Below are 25,395 nucleotides of genomic sequence, written 5' to 3'. Positions count from 1 at the left end.
ATGACTGAAAAGAAAAATATGGACAATCGACGACGATCCTCAACCAAGGGCACCTCTGTCCAGTACCTCCCTTCTCCTAGGGAAACTGACGAACGTTTGGCCCTTAAATCACGAGACGGACACATAACCCCTAAACCAAGGGAGGGTTCTACAACACCAAAACAAAGAGATGGTCCAAAAACTCCAAGACATAAGAGCAATGATGAACAGCAAACGTCTAAACAGAGTAACGGTAACGAAATACTGAAGGAAAAGCGAAGCGCAAGTGTTCCTGAAAACTCCTCGACATTGAGTCGTTTAGGCATCCGTCGCCCCACCATTAAAACACCTAAAACTCGATGGAAATCACGTGATAGTTCAAATTCTGTATTTACGTCGGATGACTTTGATGATACTGATGGACCTGTTTTCAAAGAAGGAAAAGACGCAAGGAAATGGAGTCTTTCGACAGGAGGAGTGGTCATGCCTAGGACTCGGAAACACGACTCGGACAGTGCTGTTACGGCATCCAAGTCCGAGTGGTCAAAAGTGCACAAACGTTTGTCCTTGGTCAATGTCGTGTCTAAAGTGATGGCAACTAACAGCCTTCAGCCGCTGCATCCAAACAAAAGGAGACCATCCAAGCTGGAACAACTTAGGGATTTCAACAAGGTCTGTATATCAGTAAATATATCGAAATCTATATGATAAGAATGGATGATTTGCATATTATCATATAAATATGGCTCACATTTGTTTTTGAAAGTTATTTGCACTTGAAAAAACATCAACTTTAAAAACCCATCTGTGATTTATAGACTTATTTTTACCTTCTCTTTTATATTAATGTATGTTCGAAATGTTCCTGTTAATCACTACTACCTTTATCAATTAGTATTTCCTAACATAGTGTTACGCGTGATTGCCATGATTCCGTTTTCTGCACTGTAACTCATATAGTGTTACGCGTGATTGCCATGATTCCGTTTTCGGCACTGTATCTGTTATGTATGATTGATATTTAGTTATTTTATGATCACTTAATATTTTGTCATTTTCCAAACACAAATCAAGCCATGAAACAACAGAGGATGACACATAAACAAATCAAGCCATGAAACAACAGAGGATGACACATAAACAAATCATAAAAAATAATGTCTATTATGTCAATTATGAATTTCGCAAAGAAACGAAAATAATACATATTATTCAGTGTTTAACAATAAATTTACTTCACTACAGAAACCCTCGGGGCATAACGACATCTCCATGGTTACATAGTATACATGTATCAAAATGGTGACGGAAGCCCTCGGGGCATAACGACATCTTCATCGTTACATAGTATACATGTATCAAAATGGTGACGGAATCCCTCGCGGCATAACGACATCTTCATGGTTACATAGTATACATGTATCAAAATGGTTACGACACTTGTTTATTGTGACTTATCAGAAGTAATCTATCAACGAGGTTAAGTCACTGATGTAAGGTTTGATAGTTACAATAGTATCAAAGCTTCCTTACTGGTTAAGTATAATTCACGTCATGTTGATAATCTGGTCAATGTATAGGTTCTATTTGTTTTCATTGTCACAACTTCAGTATCATATTGTTTTTAAGGAGAATATGAAATAATATGATTGGGTGCCGAAGTAGGCAGATAACACACATCTAGTTGGTGTAAAATATAACACAAAGTGGTCTGGAAAATGCTTTAATATCACAGATTTATTTCACGTAATTAACATTTCATTATCTTGTGTTTACGTCAGATTTTGATATTAGCCACTAGGTTTGATTTCGTATCGATTTTCTTAATATATTCAATGTCAATTCGAACTAGGCATGACTTCGAAAAAGAAAAATATACAAAGTATTTCAAAATAAGAAAAGTCTGAATACATCGTTAATTATGATACAAATCTTGTACCAAGATATTAATCATATATTTACCATTTTGTATTGAATCGACACGGATGTATAAGTAGTTTTAAAAAAAACACCCGTATGATTTTATCAGCGTTAATTGTGTATTCTGACAAGTAATACTAGTCATTAAGTAAAAAACCGACCCTGAAAATATCATGAACTAACCTCCTGTTCACTACTCCGTCATGTTTCGTTTGTTAAGAAGATAAGTGGAGCATACACGGGTAATTTTACAATGAAAGCTTTTCAAACGTTTCGATAAAGAAAATACCTCTTACAGAATTTAAGATGTGTTCTCAATGAAATGTATTTAGTTTGAAAGATTTGACATTCTGAATATTTCTTTAACTGATCTCTAGTCTAATGCATTGAGACTCTCATTATACACCCAGACACCAAACATTCAATGTGTTAGTGCCAGAACTTAGGTGATTCATTATTACTGAATATGCACTGTCAATAAGTGTGTGTAAAGGACTGACAGATTCGTCAACATTGATATTAATAAGTCAATTGATTCGTCTTAATGTTAACCGCTATTGACTGCGATTTCCTACAGTGATTGAAATGACCTTCAAATTTATAGACCTAGATCTACCTGTCATTGAAAACATCAACAATGAACATCGGACGTTATGGTATGGGTTGTTACAAATGCTACTATCTAACATTTTGGTGACGCTTTTAGATATCAAACGTTTGGATCAAAAGTATCAAAAACAAGTTAGGAGACATTGAACGAAGAACGATATTGAAATCTAATTTATCAGATTACTTTTGTATAAATGTGAAGAAAGCAATTTGGATGAGTTTTGATTTCCACATTAATTGTACCACGTGATTTGTTAAATCGGGTCTGATGTCACTATTACGTAAATTGGTTTAATGTTTGTTGTAAGTATCCAGATATAAGCTAGAAAGTTAGTTATTTTTTATCTGTGATCTCTGATACATCTCAATATATATTTGATCTTTTTTTAAAGATGTTAAGAGTCAAAACTTGTAAAGTGATATTTAAGAAACGCAAATGCATCCATGAATTAAACTCAAGTGTGAATTGTATGCGCTGAGTGTTTGATTGAAACACAATACTTGGTTAAGAAGTAAAAATAACAAGTCCGTGTTTTACCACACACCTAGGGTGACAGGGTACATGTTTGCCTTTAACCAGTACATTTGACCACCTGAGAAATATTTGATAAGTGGTGACCAGTCCCACAATTTATCATCCTATGCTTGATCTGTTGATCTCTTAAATATGTATGGTTTATGAAATGTTCATTCCCCGTCAAAACATTCATCACAATTGATATTGATATCAAGAGATTTCTTTAGTATAGTTTTGTCGTTTAGTGGAAGAAATTGACGAAATTATCGTATTTATGTTAATTTCAAAATTGAATATAACAAAATATTTCTCTTCTTTCTGAAAATTTAGGACTTTATCCTAGACTAATTCCATCCTGTTAAATGACCGATAAATCTTCTTGTTCACATTCTTACATCACGGTTCCTTCGCGTAATGATATCTTACACAACGTATTAAAAGTCTAATTAGAACTTAAATGTAAGGTTCCTCATTGTAATTACATCTTAAATCACGGCTCCTAAGATTTTATTACATCTTACATCACGGCTCCTAAGAGTGATTACATCTTACATCACGGCTCCTAAGATTGATTACATATTAAATCACGGCTCCTAAGATTGATTACATCTTACATCACGGCTCCTAAGATTGATTACATCTTAAATCACGGCTCCTAAGATTTTATTACATCTTACATCACGGCTCCTAAGATTGATTACATCTTAAATTACGGCTCCTAAGATTTATTACATCTTACATCACGGCTCCTGAGATTGATTTCATCTTAATTCACGGCTCCTAAGATTGATTACATCTTAAATCACGGCTTATAAGATTGATTACATCTTAAATCACGGCTCCTAAGATTGATTACATCTTAAATCACGGCTTATAAGATTGATTACATCTTAAATCACGGCTCCTAAGATTGATTACATCTTACATCACGGCTCCTAAGATTGATTACATCTTACATCACGGCTCCTAAGATTGATTACATCTTACATCACGGCTCCTAAGATTGATTACATCTTAAATCACGGCTCCTAAGATTGATTACATCTTACATCATGTGTAACTATGAAAGTCTACAATGTAGATCTACATATAAGTATATATGATAGTTTATACATATAAGTGTTCATATTATTTCTGTAGTGTAGTCATACAAGTATAATATAGATATTATGATATATTAATACAAACATACATATACCTGATATGAGGTAATAGTACTTATGAACATCCAGTTTGTGGTTATACAAGTTATAATGATAGAATAATTATCATAGGAGTTTTAGTGTATACATCAAAATATGACAGCTTAAATATTAGAATCAATTTTGTTCAATTTTGTTCGTTGATACCCAGCTGGGCATAGGTAAATAGGTCGAAGGTTACAACAGATATAAATGTAGTTTTATATTTGGAATAATAGCGATTAAATTTAGATGTACATACAAATTGTTGTACAAACACTACCGTTACTACAAAAGAGGCTATAAAAGATCTTATATCTACACGGATCAATGTAATCAACTCACGCCTGTTATATTGAGAACGGATATAAGTTCCTTTCTTACAGAGCTCCAAATTACAAAACAAAGGACCACGGCCTCTTAAAGGGGACACACAGGGGAGATAGGTATTAAACAAACATTATAAGTATGTAAGTGGTGTTCAAATATAAAGTCTTCACACCTAAGGTAGCAAACGTTTCTATAATAACCCGGGAGAGTTACTTACCAACTCGATAAGAATCTCAGCAGGTTTAATACATAGTTAAACAAATGCGCTATCTCGCTAAATTATTATTGAATGCGGGCCTTGTAAATTACTTGTGCATATCATAAGATATTTGTATTGATATTGAAAAGGAAGAAGTGTCCTTATATTATTAATGTCATTGTGAGCAATTAAATCTTATTAAGATATATCCCTGTCACAAGTGAAAAAGTGTATCATTTGTAGTATAATTCATTGTTATTGTACATATATTAGTGACGAGAGCATTTGTAATGATTTACTGTTGTAACAGAGAAAATTTGCAACTGAAATACTATATTTACCTCTCGGAGTAAGTTTATCATAGCTCTGAGGACTATCACACGAATTACACAGGTTCTACATAACCATATGTTTCTGATAATGTGTTTTTAATCATAGCTCTAGAAGCCATTACACGAATTACACAGGTTCTACATAAACATGTGTTTCTGATAATGTGTTTTTATCATAGCTCTAGAGGCCATCACACGAATTACACAGGTTCTACATAAACATGTGTTTCTGATAATGTGTTTTTATCATAGTTCTACAGGCCATCACACGAATTACACAGGTTCTACATAAACATGTGTTTCTGATAATGTGTTTTTATCATAGCTCCACAGGCCATCACACGAATTATACAGGTTCTACATAAACATGTGTTTCTGATAATGTGTTTTTATCATAGCTCCACAGGCCATCACACGAATTACACAGGTTCTACATAAACATGTGTTTCTGATAATGTGTTTTTATCATAGCTCTTTGGACTATCACACGAATTACACGTGTTCTACATTAACATGTGTTTCTGATAATGTGTTTTTATCATAGCTCTACAGACTATCACACGAATTACACAGATTCTACATAAACATGTGTTTCTGATAATGTGTTTTTATCATAGCTCTGAGGACTATCACACGAATTACACAGATTCTACATAAACATGTGTTTCTGAAAATGTGTTTTTATCATAGCTCTACAGGCCATCACACGAATTACACAGGTTCTACATAAACATGTGTTTCTGATAATGTGTTTTTATCATAGCTCTTTGGACTATCACACGAATTACACGGGTTCTATATAAACATGTGTTTCTGATAATGTGTTTTTATCATAGCTCTACAGACTATCACACGAATTACACAGGTTCTACATAAACATGTGTTTCTGATAATGTGTTTTTATCATAGCTCTACAGACTATCACGCTGATTACACAGGTTCTACATAAACATGTGTTTCTGATAATGTGTTTTTTTATCATAGCTCTACAGACTATCACGCTGATTACACAGGTTCTACATAAACATGTGTTTCTGATAATGTGTTTTTATCATAGCTCTACAGACTATCACACGAATTACACAGGTTCTACATAAACATGTGTTTCTGATAATGTGTTTTTATCATAGCTCTACAGACTATCACGCTGATTACACAGGTTCTACATAAACATGTGTTTCTGATAATGTGTTTTTATCATAGCTCCACAGGCCATCACACGAATTACACAGGTTCTACATAAACATGTGTTTCTGATAATGTGTTTTTTAATAATAACTCTTTGGACTATCACATGAATTACACAGGTTCTACATAAACATGTGTTTCTGATAATGTGTTTTTTATCATAGCTCTACAGACTATCACGCTGATTACACAGGTTCTACATAAACATGTGTTTCTGATAATGTGTTTTTATCATAGCTCTACAGACTATCACGCTGATTACACAGGTTCTACATAAACATGTGTTTCTGATAATGTGCTTTTATCATAGCTCCACAGGCCATCACACGAATTACACAGGTTCTACATAAACATGTGTTTCTGATAATGTGTTTTTTAATAATAACTCTTTGGACTATCACATGAATTACACAGGTTCTACATAAACATGTGTTTCTGATAATGTGTTTTTTATCATAGCTCTAAGGACTATCACATGAATTACACAGGTTCTACATAAACATTTGTTTCTGATAATGTGTTTTTTTTCATAGCTCTACAGACTATCACGCTGATTACACAGGTTCTACATAAACATGTGTTTCTGATAATGTGTTTTTTAATAATAGCTCTTTGGACTATCACACGAATTACACAGGTTCTACATAAATATGTGTTTCTGATAATGTGTTTTTATCATAGCTCTACAGACTATCACGCTGATTACACAGGTTCTACATAAACATGTGTTTCTGATAATGTGTTTTTATCATAGCTCCACAGGCCATCACACGAATTACACAGGTTCTACATAAACATGTGTTTCTGATAATGTGTTTTTTAATAATAACTCTTTGGACTATCACATGAATTACACAGGTTCTACATAAACATGTGTTTCTGATAATGTGTTTTTTATCATAGCTCTAAGGACTATCACATGAATTACACAGGTTCTACATAAACATGTGTTTCTGATAATGTGTTTTTTTTCATAGCTCTACAGACTATCACGCTGATTACACAGGTTCTACATAAACATGTGTTTCTGATAATGTGTTTTTTAATAATAGCTCTTTGGACTATCACACGAATTACACAGGTTCTACATAAATATGTGTTTCTGATAATGTGTTTTTTTTCATAGCTCTACAGACTATCACGCTGATTACACAGGTTCTACATAAACATGTGTTTCTGATAATGTGTTTTTTAATAATAGCTCTTTGGACTATCACACGAATTACACAGGTTCTACATAAATATGTGTTTCTGATAATGTGTTTGTTTTTCATCATGACGGAGACTTTCGAAGTTACGTTACATAATCCAGATTTTTTACAATGAATTTTTCTGGAAGTTCTACAATGAAATGCAGTTTTAGAATAATTTCCCCATCAAAGTATATATCATGTGCTATGTCTCAAACGCTGGCTTTATGCAATACTGTCATCCATGTCCTTACAAAAATATTCCAAATAGATACTATTTGTAACACTGAAGACATCTGATGATTAATTAATTGTCCATGCATTTAACTTTTATATAAGGTTAGAAGTAAGGGGATTTAACTAATTGGATTTATTCTCTTCTTTGAAAGACTTAATCTTTTACACAAATTTGAGAACTACCCATTGTGTGGATAGTAGAGAAAGGCCTTGTTAAACCCGCCATGAAAATGATTGGTTATGCCATATAGACCACGCCCACCACAGAAAAGATTAGCTGTTGAAAGGCTAGGTGAATCCAGGTGCAACTGGTATCAGACGAGAAAAAATAAATGCAGGGTTATAATGTGGATTTGACTACATCAATAATTTGATATTTTCCTGAAATGTAGAAAATGTATAGCTTGGAGCAAAATAGATAGTGACGAAAGGAGTAGAAATTATCTTCACAACGTATTTACTCGTATTTACTTCAAATTAAATCTAATCCGTTGACTTCACTCACCTGTATTTTTTCCTTGGTGTTTTTATTTAGGTTAAAATATAGATTTATTCTCATCGACGCCTTTTGCTGTTTTGAAGTATTATATATCAATACATGCAAGTATCATACAGAAAATGAAGTAGTGTTCTTAGTCGACTTCAGTGGCTGATTTACAAATGGTATTTTTGCGCTCACATGACAAAAAAGAAGACCGAACAAAACCTTTGCTGTATTGATGAAATCGCAAAATAAAAAAGTCACGGATCAAAGTCGGATTATATTACATGCAAATCTCATTACTTAACACCCAATACAAAAATGGCTGACCTCATCACACATGTTTTAACTTACAACGACCCTCACTTTACATTCAATACAAAATTGACCTCACCCCACAGGTTTAACTTACAACGACCCTCACTTTACATTCAATACAAAATTGACCTCACCCCACAGGTTTAACTTACAAAAACCTTTACTTTACATTCAATACAAAACTGACCTCACCACGCAGGTTTAACTCGCAACGACCCTTACTTTACATTCAATACAAAACTGACCTTACCACGCAGGTTTTATCTTATAACGACCTTTACTTTTCAGTCAACATCATCATTTTCATTGTTTTACTTTTCAGTACTTCATAGATGAATCTCCAACGGTAAAGATGTTATTGGATGTGGATTTTTAAAATGATTTGCTTGAAGCACTTCTTTTTTCTGTTTATTACAATCTTGAATTGAAGATGGGTAAATCTGTTTGATTATAGCACAAGGTATTTTAAGAATTCTCAGTTAAATATTTAGAACTGTAATTATTTCTATGTGTCTGTGGAATCTCTGAAGGTTTTTATACATACTGTATCATTTCTGCACAACTTGCTATCTTACTATGTTCAGTAGGTGGTGGGAGTATGTTGAACATGAGTAGATACATTGGTATAAACCAGTTATATAGTTCGGGCGTGGTCAGGTCTAGAAGTATCAACTTAATTAATAATTTGCAAACAGTAAATAGTTTAGTTTGTTTCAGGATGTAAATAGCAGCTTAACACCTTTGTATTTTTGTTTTAAATTTTTATTTGTTTCCCCTATAATTTTATTGTCTTCTTTGATTTTCCGAAATCTAACTTTACGTGGACGCCAAATTCAGAATGTCATCAAAACTATTGACATAAAAAATATGTCTGATTTTGAGATCTAGATCATATGAAAATCATTTTATATTTAGTGGCAGTAACAACAAAATATATCTTCCATGGTATACCAACTTATAATCCAGCTAGGTAGGGCACTAATAAACAACTGAATAGTCAAAGAATAACAAGATCATTAGCACTACAATAAAATCCCGCACATTATACTCCAGGTATACATCACGGTAAAACCATAATCTGATATCGGGCACTTACTAATGTAAAAATGAAACGGGGAAAATGAATTGCTGTAATTTATGATATAGTAACGTTCGGAAACCTGAACTTCATTGATCGATCAGTAAAGAAACTACACAGAATTCTAGGAACCAAACAGAGAACTGTCAGTGTATTAGAGAACTGTAAAAGTGGCCGTTGACCGAAGTCTAAACTTTAGGCATCTATCATTAAAAATTTTTAACCTCTAAAATCCAGAGATGTGTCAACATATTTTGATGAATCTGTGCTAACTTTAGGGTGTGTTCTTTATGAATAATACGATTCAAAATACATGGAAATAACAAAACATTATGTGTACGATATCTTAAATTTTCAAATATCTTATTCTCAAATAATACACACAATATCAGTCAGCAGTATGCGATGCGGCGGATTTCCATGAAAGGGCATTTAACACAATAAAACCCTAACTGCCACTTTATCGTTGTAAAAACAATACAAAACTGGTTCGATATCAAATACACTGATTGTAAACACAGTTCATACAAAAGTCGGTAGTCATAGTAAAGTATTCTGAGACAACTCTGGACACAGAGGATTGCACATCCTTTATGCATTAAACATTCAATTTTGATGAATACAAAATATAAATTTCTGATATTTGTTTGTTTGCTGGTGTAATCTCCCATTGAACAGCCTGGGTCATTTTTGGTTGGGTTTACTTGGACACCTATGTGTTGTATATATATCTAACAAGACATATTGTTTTAGAGTTACATGTTAAGATCGATAATCCCATTCCCTCGTTGATGGCCTATATCGTTGAATCATTTAACGAAATGGACATTGCTAGAATGCTCTTCATGTATATTACTGACAATACAAAATAAGCTATGTTTGTTCTGCGACTTGTTCTTGAATAAATGTTCACTCTTGTTTTTATATTGCTTACCCTCGGTAAAACACATATGATCCTTTGTCGATGTGTTTATCTATGACACAATGACAGGTTTATGGGTTGATGAAAGGCAATTGTTTAAGTCTTTTAAGGTCGAGCTGTGTGTTATCTTTTTCATGTATACAAATGTTTTAACGAATACGACCGTACATTTGAGGACATCTTCGTTACGGTACTCTGATGAGGTTTGCAGTATGATAGAGAATGTCGTCCTGTCCACAACCAGGATTGATCAGACACCAGTTTTGTTATGATATCAAATTATATCGGTTGATTGGAACAAATGCTCTAAGACGTTAATGGCATTTTCCCAATTCATTTTGACCAAAAAGAAAATATGTTGCGAAAACAAAATACCAGACAACAGCTATCAGTAGATATAGCTAGACTTAGTAAACAGTGTGGAGAGTTTAGTGACGAGACAAACCCTGACGTACAACGGTTTCCAAATGTTGTCGGATTAAGTAAAGTTCAGCTTGCACTTGGCCGCATGAAAAACGGTACTTGGACCGAACGTACTGCCGTTAAACAAACACAACAAAATTTTAGATCACAACAAACCGCTCTCACTGTTCTACCTATAGTAATAGTCCGGATGAAGAATCTAGCTCGGGAACGTTTAAAAGAACGGACGATTCAGTCAAGAAAGTCTAAATTCAGAATTCTGGAGATGGATGGCGAGAAAGTTACACCTTTCGATTTATTTAGGAAAAAGGCAATCGCAATTATGATTTGCATTCGAATGTACAAGGTGTTGGTACATACCAGGTGAGAATGACTATTTTTGTTAATTTTGTAGAAACAACTACTTAAAAAATTTCGGTTAGTGGGAAAACTGACCGTCATCTGTCTCAGGCTGTTCAAAGCTCACTCCTTGAGGTAAGTATCCGTTCAGTAAGTCACAATACTACAGGGAATGTTTATCTGTTCTGGACAAAATAGAGTCTACGCTATCTCTAATACTGTGTATCAAATGCTCGTGAAATTGTCTTCTTGTATCGATTTCGATTTGAATTTGACTTTGAAGCATTGCGCTATCGATATATTTTTTTTTATTCTATAATTTACTAAGAACATTTTTGTTCGTTTAATACAATGATTCATCAGTTATTCGCTGCATTGAGATTCGCCAAATTTTTAGTTATGGAGGATTTTTTTCCTAACGATTGAAAGCAAAAAGATGGATATTTTTACTGAAAACAAGTAACGTAAATAAAAATGTGCTTTATACGACTCATTGCAGTTTGTATATATTATACAATGTGTATCTATTATACAATGTATATCTATTATACAATGAGTATCTACAATGTGTATCTATTATATAATGTGTATCTATTATACAATGTGTATCTATTATACATTAATTATCTATTGTACACCGTGTATCTATTATACAATGTGTATCTATTGTACACTGTGTATCTATTGTACAATGTGTATCTATTATACATTAATTATCTATTGTACACTGTGTATCTATTGTACACTGTGTATCTATTGTACAATGTGTATCTATTGCACAATGAGTATCTACAATGTGTATCTAATATACAATGTGTATCTATGTGTATCTATTATACAATGTGTATCCATTATACAATGTGTATCTATTATACAATGTGTATCTAATATACAATGTGTATCTATTGTACAATGTGTATCTATTATACATTGTGTATTTATTATACATTAATTATCTATTGTACACTGTGTATCTATTGTACAATGTGTATCTATTGTACAATGTGTATCTACAATGTGTATCTATTGTACAATTTGTATCTATTATATAATGTGTATCTATTATACAATGTGTATCTATTATACATTAATTATCTATTGTACACTGTGTATCTATTATACAATGTGTATCTATTGCACAATGTGTATCTATTATACATTGTGTATCTATTATACAATATGTATCTATTATACAATGTGTATCTATTGCACAATGTGTATCTACAATGTGTATCTATTATACAATGTGTATCTATCATACAATGTGTATCTATCATACAATATGTATATCTATTGTACACTGTGTATCTATTATACAATGTGTATGTATTATACAATGTGTATCTATTATAAAATGTGTATCTATTGTACAATGTGTATCTACAATGTGTATCTATTATACATTAATTATCTATTGTACACTGTGTATCTAATATACAATGTGTATCTATTATACAATGTGTATCTATTATACATTAATTATCTATTGTACACTGTGTATCTATTATACAATGTGTATCTATAACACAATGTGTATCTACAATGTGTATCTATTGCACAATGTATATCTATTACACAATGTGTATTTATTATACAATGTGTATCTATTATACAATGTGTATTTATTATACAAAGTTTATCTATCGTACAATGTGTATCTATCATAAAATATATATATCTATTATACGATGTGTATCTATTTTACAATGTTTAATTATTATACCATGTTTATCTATTGTACAATGTGTATCTACAATGTGTATCTATTATACAATGTATATCTATTATACAATGTGTATATATTATACACTGTGTATCTATTATACAATGTGTATCTATTGTACAATGCGTATCTATTATACCATGTTTATCTATTGTACAATGTGTATCTACAATGTGTATCTATTATACAATGTATATCTATTATACAATGTGTATATATTATACACTGTGTATCTATTATACACTGTGTATCTATTGTACAATGTATATCTATTATACAATGTGTATACATTATACACTGTGTATCTATTATATAATGTGTATCTATTGCAAAATGTGTATCTATTATACAATGTGTATCTATTGTACAATGCTTATCTATTATACCATGTGTATCTATTATACAATGTGTATCTATTATACAATGTGTATCTATTGTACAATGCGTATCTATTATACCATGTTTATCTATTGTACAATGTGTATCTACAATGTGTATCTATTATACAATGTATATCTATTATACAATGTGTATATATTATACAATGTGTATCTATTGTACAATGCGTATCTATTATACCATGTTTATCTATTGTACAATGTGTATCTACAATGTGTATCTATTATACAATGTATATCTATTATACAATGTGTATATATTATACACTGTGTATCTATTATACACTGTGTATCTATTGTACAATGTATATCTATTGCAAAATGTGTATCTATTATACAATGTGTATATATTGCACAATGTGTATCTACAATGTGTATCTATTATACAATGTGTATCTATCATGCAATGTGTATCTATCATACAATATGTATATCTATTGTACACTGTGTATCTATTATACAATGTGTATGTATTATACAATGTGTATCTATTATATAATGTGTATCTATTATACAATGTGTATCTATTGTACAATGTGTATCTACAATGTGTATCTATTATACATTAATTATCTATTGTACACTGTGTATCTATTATACAATGTGTATCTATTATACGATGTGTATCTATTGTACAATGTGTATCTACAATGTGTATCTATTATACATTTATTATCTATTGTACACTGTGTATCTAATATACAATGTGTATCTATTATACAATGTGTATCTATTATACATTAATTATCTATTGTACACTGTGTATCTATTATACAATGTGTATCTATTGTACAATGTGTATCTACAATGTGTATCTATAACACAATGTGTATCTACAATGTGTATCTGTTGTGCAATGTGTATCTATTATATAATGTGTATCTATTATACAATGTGTATGTATTATACAATGTGTATTTATTATACAATGTGTATACATTGTGCAATGTGTATCTACAATGTGTATCTATTGTACAATGTGTATCTACAATGTTTATCTATTACACAATGTATACCTATTATACAATGTGTATTTATTATACAAAGTTTATCTATCGTACAATATATATATCTATTATACAATGTGCTTCTATTGTACGATGTGTATCTATTATATAATGTGTATCTATTATACAATGTGTATCTGTTATACATTAATTGTCTATTGTACACTGTGTATCTATTATACAATGTGTATCTATTGCACAATGTGTATCTATTATATAATGTGTATCTATTATACAATGTGTATCTGTTATACATTAATTGTCTATTGTACACTGTGTATCTATTATACAATGTGTATCTATTGCACAATGTGTATCTATTATAAAATGTGTATCTATTGTACAATGCGTATCTATTATACCATGTTTATCTATTGTACAATGTGTATCTACAATGTGTATCTATTATACAATGTATATCTATTATACAATTTGTATATATTATACACTGTGTATCTATTATACAATGTGTATCTATTGTACAATGCGTATCTATTATACCATGTTTATCTATTGTACAATGTGTATCTACAATGTGTATCTACAATGTGTATCTATGTGTATCTATTATACAATGTGTATCTATTGCAAAATGTGTATCTACAATGTGTATCTATTATACAATGCGTATCTATTATACCATGTTTATCTATTGTACACTGTGTATCTATTATACAATGTGTATCTATTGTACAATGTGTATCTATTGTAAAATAAGTATCCACAATATGTATCCATGCGTAGCCGACAATACTGCCCTAACAGTATCGGACTTTGGCCTAAATAAATCTCTTTATGATAACAGAGACAAGGAACATGAAGATGAGGTCTCGCCTTTTATCAAGGGGTTACACTTCCACGACTATGACACACCGACTGATCTTCTGTTTGACAGGTCTATCTTCAAGGCAAATAAATCGGTAAGTGGTTGACACTGTCAAGTTCCATGTGCTAATTAAGCGATTCGTAAGTAAGATAACTATTGAATGTTTGAACGACGTCACTGAAAACGCGAGCTGGTACGATCTACAAACAACTGAAATAGCTAACGTTGTATCCCGAGGTGAAAATACATCAGATATTGACTCAAGAAAGGGCAAATAAAAGGTTTCGCCATGTCATCCCGTCACTATTACAAACTTGGTGTCCAAAATGTAATTGGATCATGAAATGCCATTTTCTCATTTTGTATTTCCTTTAAAATGCAGTGTGTGGCTGAAGTATTGAAAATATATAATAAGGACACCTAGAAACCTGCCCTGGTTAAACTAAACTTAAGAATTGTAGATTATGTTTCTGTGAGATTTCTTTCTCTGGAACGATCTTATGTACACGGTATACTCTGTACCGTCAACATCACCAGCTTGCACGATAAATTCACTAACATCTTGCATCATGACATTGATTGATATACACTGTAATGTACAGTATCACGAGCTTGCACGATAAATTCACTAACGTCTTGCATCATGACATTGCTTGATATACACTGTAATGTACAGTATCACGAGCTTGCACGATAAATTCACTAACGTCTTGCATCATGACATTGCTTGATATACACTGTAATGTACAGTATCACGAGCTTGCACGATAAATCCAGTAAAGTCTTGCATCATGACATTGCTTGATATACACTGCAATGTACAGTATCACGAGCTTGCACGATAAACTCTGTAACATCGAGCTTCACGAGCTGGCACGGTCTACATTACAACGTTCATCAACACGAGCTGTCACGATCTAGTATTCACGATATACACTGTAATAGTCTTTCTGGTACAGAACAAATGTACTACAAGGACACAACACGAAAATACACAATAACCATTTTAACACGAGATGTAGAATCATTATCTGAGGACTGTCGATCATGTTGTTTATAGTCATAACATGTCACAAGCCCAATACATATTTTATGCATCACGGCTCCAGTGTTGTTAATCAATCTTTGTAGAGATTGTTTGGTGACAAACCCGAATACTTATTTCTGTATATGCTATATTTCTTCTTTGTCCTGTATTATAGATGCGAGTTCCAGAGGAAACAAAGAAAATACTATGTAAAAATTCACGTGACCGAACAGAAAGAGAAGTGTATGTGGTAAGAATCTTATTAATTCAAAATGACAGGTACTTTATACATAGAAAAAAGTCGGTGATCGATACATTAATACTCAAGTTGTAAAACAGAAAATAAAAAACGATAAAAAAATCACTGTGTTTCAAGAATTGACGTCGGAAAATGTGGCACATTACATCAGTCAGGTAATATGGCCTATTAGCACAACTATAATAGAATATAACTTATAGTGTCTGGGTATCGCTAAAGGACGTCATCGCTTAATTAACACACGATATCGTGAATGTTACACAATGCCCGATGGCTGTATTTTTTCATGTGTTTTCCTCCATTTGTTCAGTGACTGCTGCTAAATCTTTACATTGTTTCTACTGAGTTTTGTTTACAAATGTGTATTACCTTTTGATATACTTCAAATCACTTGTAGTAGTTCAAAATAATGAGACTGCACCATATAATCTGTGATGCTAGCGTCTACTTTCTCAAACTTAGGGGAGGTGCATTTGCCCAAAGCTTTACTAATTTTCACATGTCTGATAATGTAAGAAGAACGTGAGGTAATTGTGTATATTCTGAAGCGTGCCACGATTTGAATGAAGTAAGACGTGACATGTATTACAACATATAATTGTAATGAAAAACATTAATACCTGGCTATGTAGTTCAGGCATGTGAACGAGAAATACACGAATTATGTTTTCATGTTATTTTACAAACCTAGATAACGTTGGATAACCTCATTCATTACTTTCTCTTTTTTTCCTCAGGCCCAAATTGCACTACGCAATATCAAAGCCATAGCCGATTACCCTCAAAATATGCAACTAAAGATTGCTCAAGTTGGACAGTATGAAAGGTATCATATTGTCATGTCTTGATACAATTTCAAAATGTTTTAACATTCTGTCGTTTTCAATATTGCGCTCCTCACAACAGTATTTTTGTGTAAAAGCAATAATTCATTTTTATGTCCGTTCTCAGTGACCAGAAATTTCAAAAATGATCTTGCTATATTCATAAAGAAACCTTTGAAAAAAAGACATTTCTGTGTTAAGTTTTTTATGCAATATAGGCGAATATTTCTATTTTAAAGATATGAGGCAAAGCGGATAGTCTTACGACAAGGTCACCCTGCGTCCGCCTACTACTTTGTTCTGTCAGGAGAAGGTGAGCTAAAGATATGTAATTGGTCATCTGTCTCTACTGTATATAATTGTACACATTACATATCAAAAGTTTTTATCACTTGTAAACTTGTAAATGTAAACAGAAGACGTTTACCCTTCCGAAATATCAAGTCTTTTTTCATAAATCTTCGTGCAAATACTTACTTTGTTCAATACATTGTTCTCATTTGAGAACGTGACATTACTGATTGCACCAAGGTTTACATGGAGGGTGTCATCTATGAAGCAAACAAATTTTACTCTTTCGGAACACCTTGTCTTTATTCTCCTTGTATTTTTTCATGAGTCTCCGTGTAAATCTTTCTTTTGTTCATATCTGAACCAGTTAACCCTATTTGATTTTGGATTATGATTATCTTGATATGTTGGTACTTTCTTGATATTCTTAGTATGAGTAACTGTTACCTATATCAATAGATATTTGTTTCAGCTGTGGTGATGGTGATGGACGAGTCGAGAACGTATGCCAGACCAGCCTTTCATATAAATAAAGGCGGTGATTTTGGGGTTTGTACATACGATAAAATCTCTAATTAACTGTTTGTTAACTTGTTTGCCAAATTACGTCTACGAATACCTAATCTAAAGTGGTCCCATAATAACGTAGCATATTTCACTTCACTAGGAAAAATATGTTTTTTCCTTTGTAGAGTGTTTGTTTATTTTTAATTATAAAAATGGGACAAAAATTTTAAAAAATGCAAATAAGGTTCACGACTAATCAGATTTTTAAATATATTGAGAGTATATAAAAGTTTATTTTTTTCATGACTGTCACTGATCTGTTTAGATCATCTCTGCTAAATATGTTGTTAAAGAAATATGAATTGCAGTTTATCAATATATTTTGAAGGTCTGACGTTAGTTTGTGTCTATTTTCAGGAACTGTCTATCATTCAAGGCACGAAGAGAAATGCCACGATAATTTGTAAGGAGCCTTGCGAGTTTCTCAGTATAGGCAAAAAGGATTACAAGCGTATATTCATGTCAGGTGGCACCAAGAGTCTGGGTGACCCGGATCAGGAAAAATTCCTGAAGTAAGTTACTCTTAACATCATAAACTCATATTAGAACCACTATTTCAGTTTGTACGTTAAATTAGACAATCATAAACAATTTGATTTACTTGACAAATCGCTTTCTCTCCGGTATGAATTGGTATCTTTTTTTTTTACATAATTGATCATTTATGTATCAGACAATTATTGCGTTCGAAGCAAAAGTAATATCTAGATGACACAAATTAAAATAATCATCATATACACCTTGACGCTTTTGGTGACTTGGGTTATCTTCATATTGTTTGCTTTTGTTAATGGCCATTGGAAGGCAGAATTTTAGCTTGGATTTCTCATCTAATTGACTAAATATGAATTAAAACATACAGTCACTTTTTGATGAATGCTGAACCATTTAGATGTAACGTAATCCGATAAATACTTAGAAAATTGTTTAGCTATAAAGTGGAGGGAAAATATCCATATTAATACAGGCCAACACTGATAAAGCGTACAAAGAGAGGCTATCCTGTTAAACCATTATGATTTGGAGCTTGATATTCACAACTAGAATAGCTTTTTATTGTTCTATCTAATTATAATTCTTTCATTTACTTGTTTTCGTAATAGTATTAGATAAAATTAATTTGAGCCCTGCTGATGCACGAGATTATGACAAGCCTTTCAGTAATTTTATCTATATCCATAAACCAAGGTCTCTAAGTTTCCTGGATGGATGGCCAATTGAGAAGCTGAAAGAATGCCCTGATAAGACAAAGTTCCTGTATTTCAAGTAAGATGCAAACAGCATTTCCTAGTCATCTTAATTTTGATACTTTTGAATTACCGAGGAATTTTGGATGAAGTAGCAATAAAACTTTACACTTGTGTTTTCATCATTATAATGCAGTTTCATTCTTCTAGTAGTCGTCAGGAATGCTTAGTAGCTATGTATTGAAACCGAGCAGACGACTGAAGAAAATCAAATCCGATCGAAAGATGCATAAACTCGCTATTTCAATACATATATATAATGATTCCAGGAAACCAACAATAACATAGGTGTATTCTGAACCATGCCACTATTCGAACTAAAACCTGGTGTGCAGATTACTGCAGGCATCGGAAACTTCAATACAAACTTAGAATAAGATACATGGAACCAAAATCGAATTAATCTGAATCAAACATTTTTTTCGTCCTTCTTGACTCGTCAGAGATAATAATGACTGATTTTTTTAAATCTTAGAAGCGGCTGAGAAAAAATTTAATTGCTCGACGGAAATTTGAAAAAGATGTGAACTTGTCCCATGACTCAATAAATTCCGTTATATATATATTGGGTATCTTTACGCATATGTCATAAAGCTAATAACATGTTTTGTACTGTCTTTGAGTAATGTTTTGTTTTGTACCAAAATACATAATCAAGCAATATGTTACTTAGCTCTACTATTTACATTATTGAAGTATGTGTTTTGTGCCTATTTCCCAGACGAGGGGATGTCCTTGCACAAGATTCGAACTACTACGACTGGATTATAGTTGTTAAGTCGGTACGTCTTTTCTTTGTCTCTTTCAAGGTGTCATATTACTTTGTCTGAGAAGGAATCAAATTGTTACGTTAAATATGAAACTGAATTTCCTTATTGACAATTGACAATTGCTGAACTGTCTAGACAGCCAACGACTAAATTGTGCTATGTATATAAATTACATCACACACATAGAAGAACATAAAACAACTACAAATATATGTATATATTCCTCATTTGGATATAGACAAATCACCCCTTACGCTTAATACTAGTATTTGTAATGATTTTTCTATATATACACAGAATATCAATAGGTCCTTCATGATGCTCGCTATACATACGTAGGTTTAAGTATCCATGAACTGTTATCATCTTCTAATGAATAACTAAATTAGAAATGTTTTGAATTTGATGATAGCTAGGTCACGTGTTCATATTTATTTTTAGGGGAGTGTGCAGATCCTTAAAAAACTGAAGAAAGTAGTTCCATTTGAATGGAAGAAGAAGGGTATGTATAGAACTATTGCAAGTGAAGCTAGATGAATAACAGTATCTTTATATATTCAATGAACAGTGATATTAATGTGTTAAAGTGCCATACAACATGTATATGACTTTATTAACTGGTACAGAATTGTTTAAAACCTCTTATTTGATCAAATTCACGATTTCACGTTTTAAAATGTTTTAGCCAAGGTGGTAACATACGTTTCTACAAAGGAAAAGAGAGATAATCAAGAAAGACGGAATGTTAGCAGACGAATTCTAGCAGAGTTAAAAATTCCCCTGCGAAATGTGGATGAAGAAGATGAATTCGTGGAAGAATATCCTGGGAAACCACGTCCATTTCAGCATCCTCTCCCTCCAGATAGCACGAAAACGAATCACCAAATAAGTGATGACGTCACTCTACCGGATATACACCATACTCAAAACAAGGAAAATAAACACAGAACTTCATTCCCGAAAATTGAGTCACAGATCTTGCCTCGCGTGTCTGAAGAGACAGCAGATGAAGAGAACGATGCCAATGAAACTAATTACGAAGAAATGGATGATGAAATAGAAGATCTACCGAATGACTTTACCTCGACACAGCTTGATCCGTTACACATATCTGGTAGTATTATTTAGGTTTAAAGAAAGCAAAGATGGCCCAACTTTTAACTAGGTTAATGGTTAAAATACATTCTAAATATCTAAATTATAAAATCATATCATTTATGTTTCAGTTATTTGAAGGGTTGTGTCTATATTATCCGATTGAACAATTACAATGATATGAAATGACATCAATAACATCATTATAAAGGGTAATGAGTAGGATATGCCTTGTTCTTCGTTGAAAAAATACGTTAGTCGGGCGCTCGCTGAAAATGCTAAACTTTTCATCCCAATCCCAATTCTGTAAGTGATACCACCTTTTTTAGGTAATATCTACCCACTGTATCTGTTGCAAAGCTTTCCATCTCTATCATTTTCCGGACCTTCCGGACAACTTGGTGTTTTACTTCCGTGACAATCAATATCCAATCTGTTCGGTATTGTTCTTTGTCAAGAAAAATATTATTTTGCATTTTCACAGGCACTCGTGGAAAGAGACGTCAGAGCTTTTTCGAAAAGGAAAAAGAGTTGATGGGATTCAAGGAACATAAGCGAACGATTCAGGAAGATCTAGCCAAGACAAAGGTGCACAAATTGGAGCGACAGTAGCGTTGAACAAATTTTACATTCATTCATGTCATGTATCATCAATTTAGATTCGTTTGAATCACAAAACATAATACTTTTATACATCCAACTCAATATGACGGATCGCTATTTACATTGAAATATTTTCTGTTAAAGTGTAGATATGATCATCGCACGATAAGATTACCGTGTTTGCCACTATCCTTGCTCAGTATATTCATTTTATGGCGCTATTTATTTTACAGGACCAGGACGACATCACCGAAGCTGATCTTAGACCAGAATTTGTAGAAGTACAGACATTAACTAAAGGACATGCTTTTGTAAGTTTTAGGTCTGAGTGTCATACCGAGAGAAATTAGTTTTATTTTTCGTAATTTCAATGACGATACTTTTAGGACGAAACATCCATATATTGCAGTTTAACACATCGTTTGGCCCTACTGTGTCTAAAATTTTCTGTTAAGATTCTATTCTCTTGACCGATGAAATGTTCGGTATAAAGAAGAGTTATCTACCCTCCATCGTGAAACTACTTTTAAGTAGGGAGATAACTCATATTGACCTAGCAACATAATAAATTGTTCTGCTATCCACTTATTTTTTAAGGGTTTAGCTGGTCTCATATTGGAACCTCAGCCAAGTTTTTGTGTCGTAAGCAACGGAGCGGACATCATTCTCATTGACAAAGATTTCTACATCAATCATACTTCGGACATCTTGAAAAACAAAATGAGACAGGAGGTAAACGACTTATTTTGATAAAAGTATTTGGTCAAACACTGTACTGTTGCTGTGTCTGTGTGTTGTGATTTCATAATCACGTTGTTTCCTGCCAATACGCGAGTACATATGATGGGAAAAAACTGCGGCGTATCAATTCATATTGATCTGTCATTCATTCGAACTATCTTAGATTCCAAGAGTAATTTGAGAAAATCCATCATCAACTTGGTGTCTGTTTACAATGCTGGAATATTCTTGATAAATGTCTATAATAACAATTAAAACTAAAAATCGATAAAACGAATATGAACAACAATAAGACTTAAACGAAGAGCTTGAAAAAGGAGAATCTGAGACGTTGAAACATCCTTAGCACTATTGATTTACTCGCCATGTAAATTAAAGTTCACAAAGTTGCGAAAACCAAAAGATAGAAACGCAGGCTTTGTATCTAACTCCATACCGTACAAAGAGATAGGATATTTCCTTAGGAGTTATTTATTGTAATTTAACTTTCCTCGGGATCTTCATCACCAACACACATTTTATTTCAGAATATTTTATTGATAAAATTAATCAATAGGATTAGACAGCAGGCCAGAGCCTATTTAAGTCTTCTCCCAAGTCAACACGGTGGTCAGACATAAACATAATACACCATAAATATACATACATACATTACACACATACAAACCTTACGTTACATACACGCAATCATAAATTTAGTGTTGACAGACTAATCAATTTTAAATTATGGGAGACAACTCTGTTATTTTTTATACTTTAATGTTATGATTATAGGAAGAATATTAACAATCCAGCAGCTGTTCAGTTTACTATGTCTTGTGATATTCAGTGAGGAAACAAGTACACATAAAGCACATTTCTCTTATATCAAAGGATTATTATTCTAAACAAAAAGGATATTCAGACCAAGATAAAGAACTGATCAGAGTTGTTTCCTTATTATAAGATGATAACTGAAATATTGGGAATAAATCAACACGCATCGTTTGAAATCCTGTATTTAAAGGTTTTTTTTCCGATTGCTGTCAACCCTATCACGGAAGTCGTGATATTGGGGAAATAAAGGCATCAATATCACATTAACTCTGATAGATTAACCGTCGTGAGAGAATCAGGCGTGATATTGTTCAGAAATGGACAGTTATAACCTGGGATATCAAAATCATACAACTTAAGTCGAAAACTGTTCCCGTTGGCATTAGTCGTAATTAATGGTTGATGTAAGCGAAAAACGGCCAGTCTATCATGTCACTGATTCCTATCAGATGACAATTTCACATTATTGTTTCAACTTAAATGATCTAAAGAGATATCCGGTTTTAAGGTTTTGACAGTTTGTCGATGAATTTAGTTTCGTTTGAAGAAAATAAATATTAGCAAACAATGGGACAATCTATTCCCGGGGGTATGCCAACGGTTTGTTTGGTAGTCTCAAACAGAATCTTAACAAAAGTAAAAAGTTGTGGATTAGTTTGGTTTTAGACGTAATTTGCACAAAATGCATTTCAGGTAATTCCGTTCAACATTTGGTGGGAAGAACGTTATATAACTAGGCTATGAGCGTGCTTATAGTAGATATATTTTTCACAAGTCGATTTCATTCTTTATCAAAACGTGTTTTGAATTCTCCGAAACTCACATTGCATGATTAAAAAATGTCTGCATCCTGGTTTTGATAGTACTTATAGTGGTAGTTAAAAAGCTAAAATAAAGGTTTGGTTGAACAACTGGTCGACCCTTGCTACTTTCAAACGTAGTAAATTGGTACGTTATTATGTTTAAGATATGAAATATGGACAAGTCAGCGTCCAGACCATCAAGCGGTAATCTACCGGAAAACAACATTGAAGATGTATTAACAACTATTTCGTTCCAAAGACTGGTCAATGCGTATGATATACGGTTACTTAGTTATCAAGCAAATTCAGTTATATGTAAACAAATACAGTGTAGGGTAGTTTTTAAAGAAAAGTATTAAGCGCTTAGATCTGCAGACACAATCACGCTCTTTTCATGCAAAAAAAATGTTGACATCTAGATCGAGAAATTCAGATTTGTTTTGAAGCTTTTTATACCATTAACTAAAGGCATCATACCGTCTTCATTGACTGAAACGAAAATCACATGTATCAATTTATTTCAGTTACCAGGCGAATAAAGAATGAATTAAGATGTATGCTATCAAACATCATAATTCGAAACATGCTTCGTATATCAATATATATATTTTATATTGCTGAAATTAAATTGACACTTTGACTTCAAATTCAGATAGTGACATTGTACACATACAATACAGCCATTTGTTCTATTTTACTGCATTTGCACGATAATATTGTATGTTGCTGATGAATGGCCATGTTTTACACGAAATTCTGTTTTAAATTCACAGCTATGTCCTTATCCCACGGACGAGGAGATGCAAAATAAACTACAACAGAACGTAGACTGGTCAGCATACCGAACCGAAACGATGACACAAACTTTGGATCACATTAAGACTAAGCGAGAACAGCGCATGTCATTGACTGCGTGATAAAACGAAAAATGGTTGTGTACTCAATATATTCCTATCTTTATATCTAATGACGTTGTGGTGTAAAAAAGGAACTTGAAGATTACTGAAATATGTCCGTGGGTGTGTGAGGATCTGTATGTATTTAAGTAGGAGTGGTCTACCATTTCTTTCGTAGCACGTGTCTTTGGTATTTGTATAGAGTCACAAAAAATAATTTCATAAGAGTGCTTTTTAAAGGTGAAGGTAATTATTGATA

At 32.6% G+C, this 25,395-nt stretch overlaps 1 protein-coding gene across 1 annotated transcript; it reads left to right on the top strand.

The window, feature by feature from the left end:
- LOC132549641 (uncharacterized) lies at positions 1-25,157 on the top strand. The gene is made up of 16 exons (XM_060213589.1): positions 1-651; positions 11,299-11,378; positions 15,177-15,291; positions 16,400-16,474; positions 17,221-17,309; positions 17,547-17,620; positions 18,071-18,147; positions 18,523-18,677; positions 19,354-19,431; positions 20,134-20,194; positions 20,624-20,684; positions 20,868-21,296; positions 21,762-21,865; positions 22,114-22,191; positions 22,478-22,612; positions 25,014-25,157. The coding sequence occupies exons 1-16, from the start codon at positions 1-3 to the stop codon at positions 25,155-25,157; spliced, it is 2,406 nt and encodes an 801-aa protein (XP_060069572.1).
- Positions 25,158-25,395: the final 238 nt, after the last annotated feature.

The sequence above is a fragment of the Ylistrum balloti genome, unplaced genomic scaffold (genome assembly GCF_031769215.1).
Source record: "Ylistrum balloti isolate Yb309-2 unplaced genomic scaffold, AGI_CSIRO_Ybal_v1 Utg370070, whole genome shotgun sequence".
In the NCBI taxonomy this organism is placed as follows: Eukaryota; Metazoa; Mollusca; class Bivalvia; order Pectinida; family Pectinidae; genus Ylistrum; species Ylistrum balloti.
Note: the sequence above shows the minus strand (reverse complement) of the source record. Positions and strands in the feature narration are given on the sequence as shown.

Bases quoted from the DNA above. Each gene is read 5' to 3' on its own strand.
- LOC132549641 (XM_060213589.1), top strand. From the start codon at position 1: ATGACTGAAAAGAAAAATATGGACAATCGACGACGATCCTCAACCAAG. The intron at 17,621-18,070 runs GTGAGCTAAAGA...TATTTGTTTCAG, and splicing joins CTTTGTTCTGTCAGGAGAAG to CTGTGGTGATGGTGATGGAC. The intron at 22,192-22,477 runs GTAAGTTTTAGG...TTATTTTTTAAG, and splicing joins TAACTAAAGGACATGCTTTT to GGTTTAGCTGGTCTCATATT.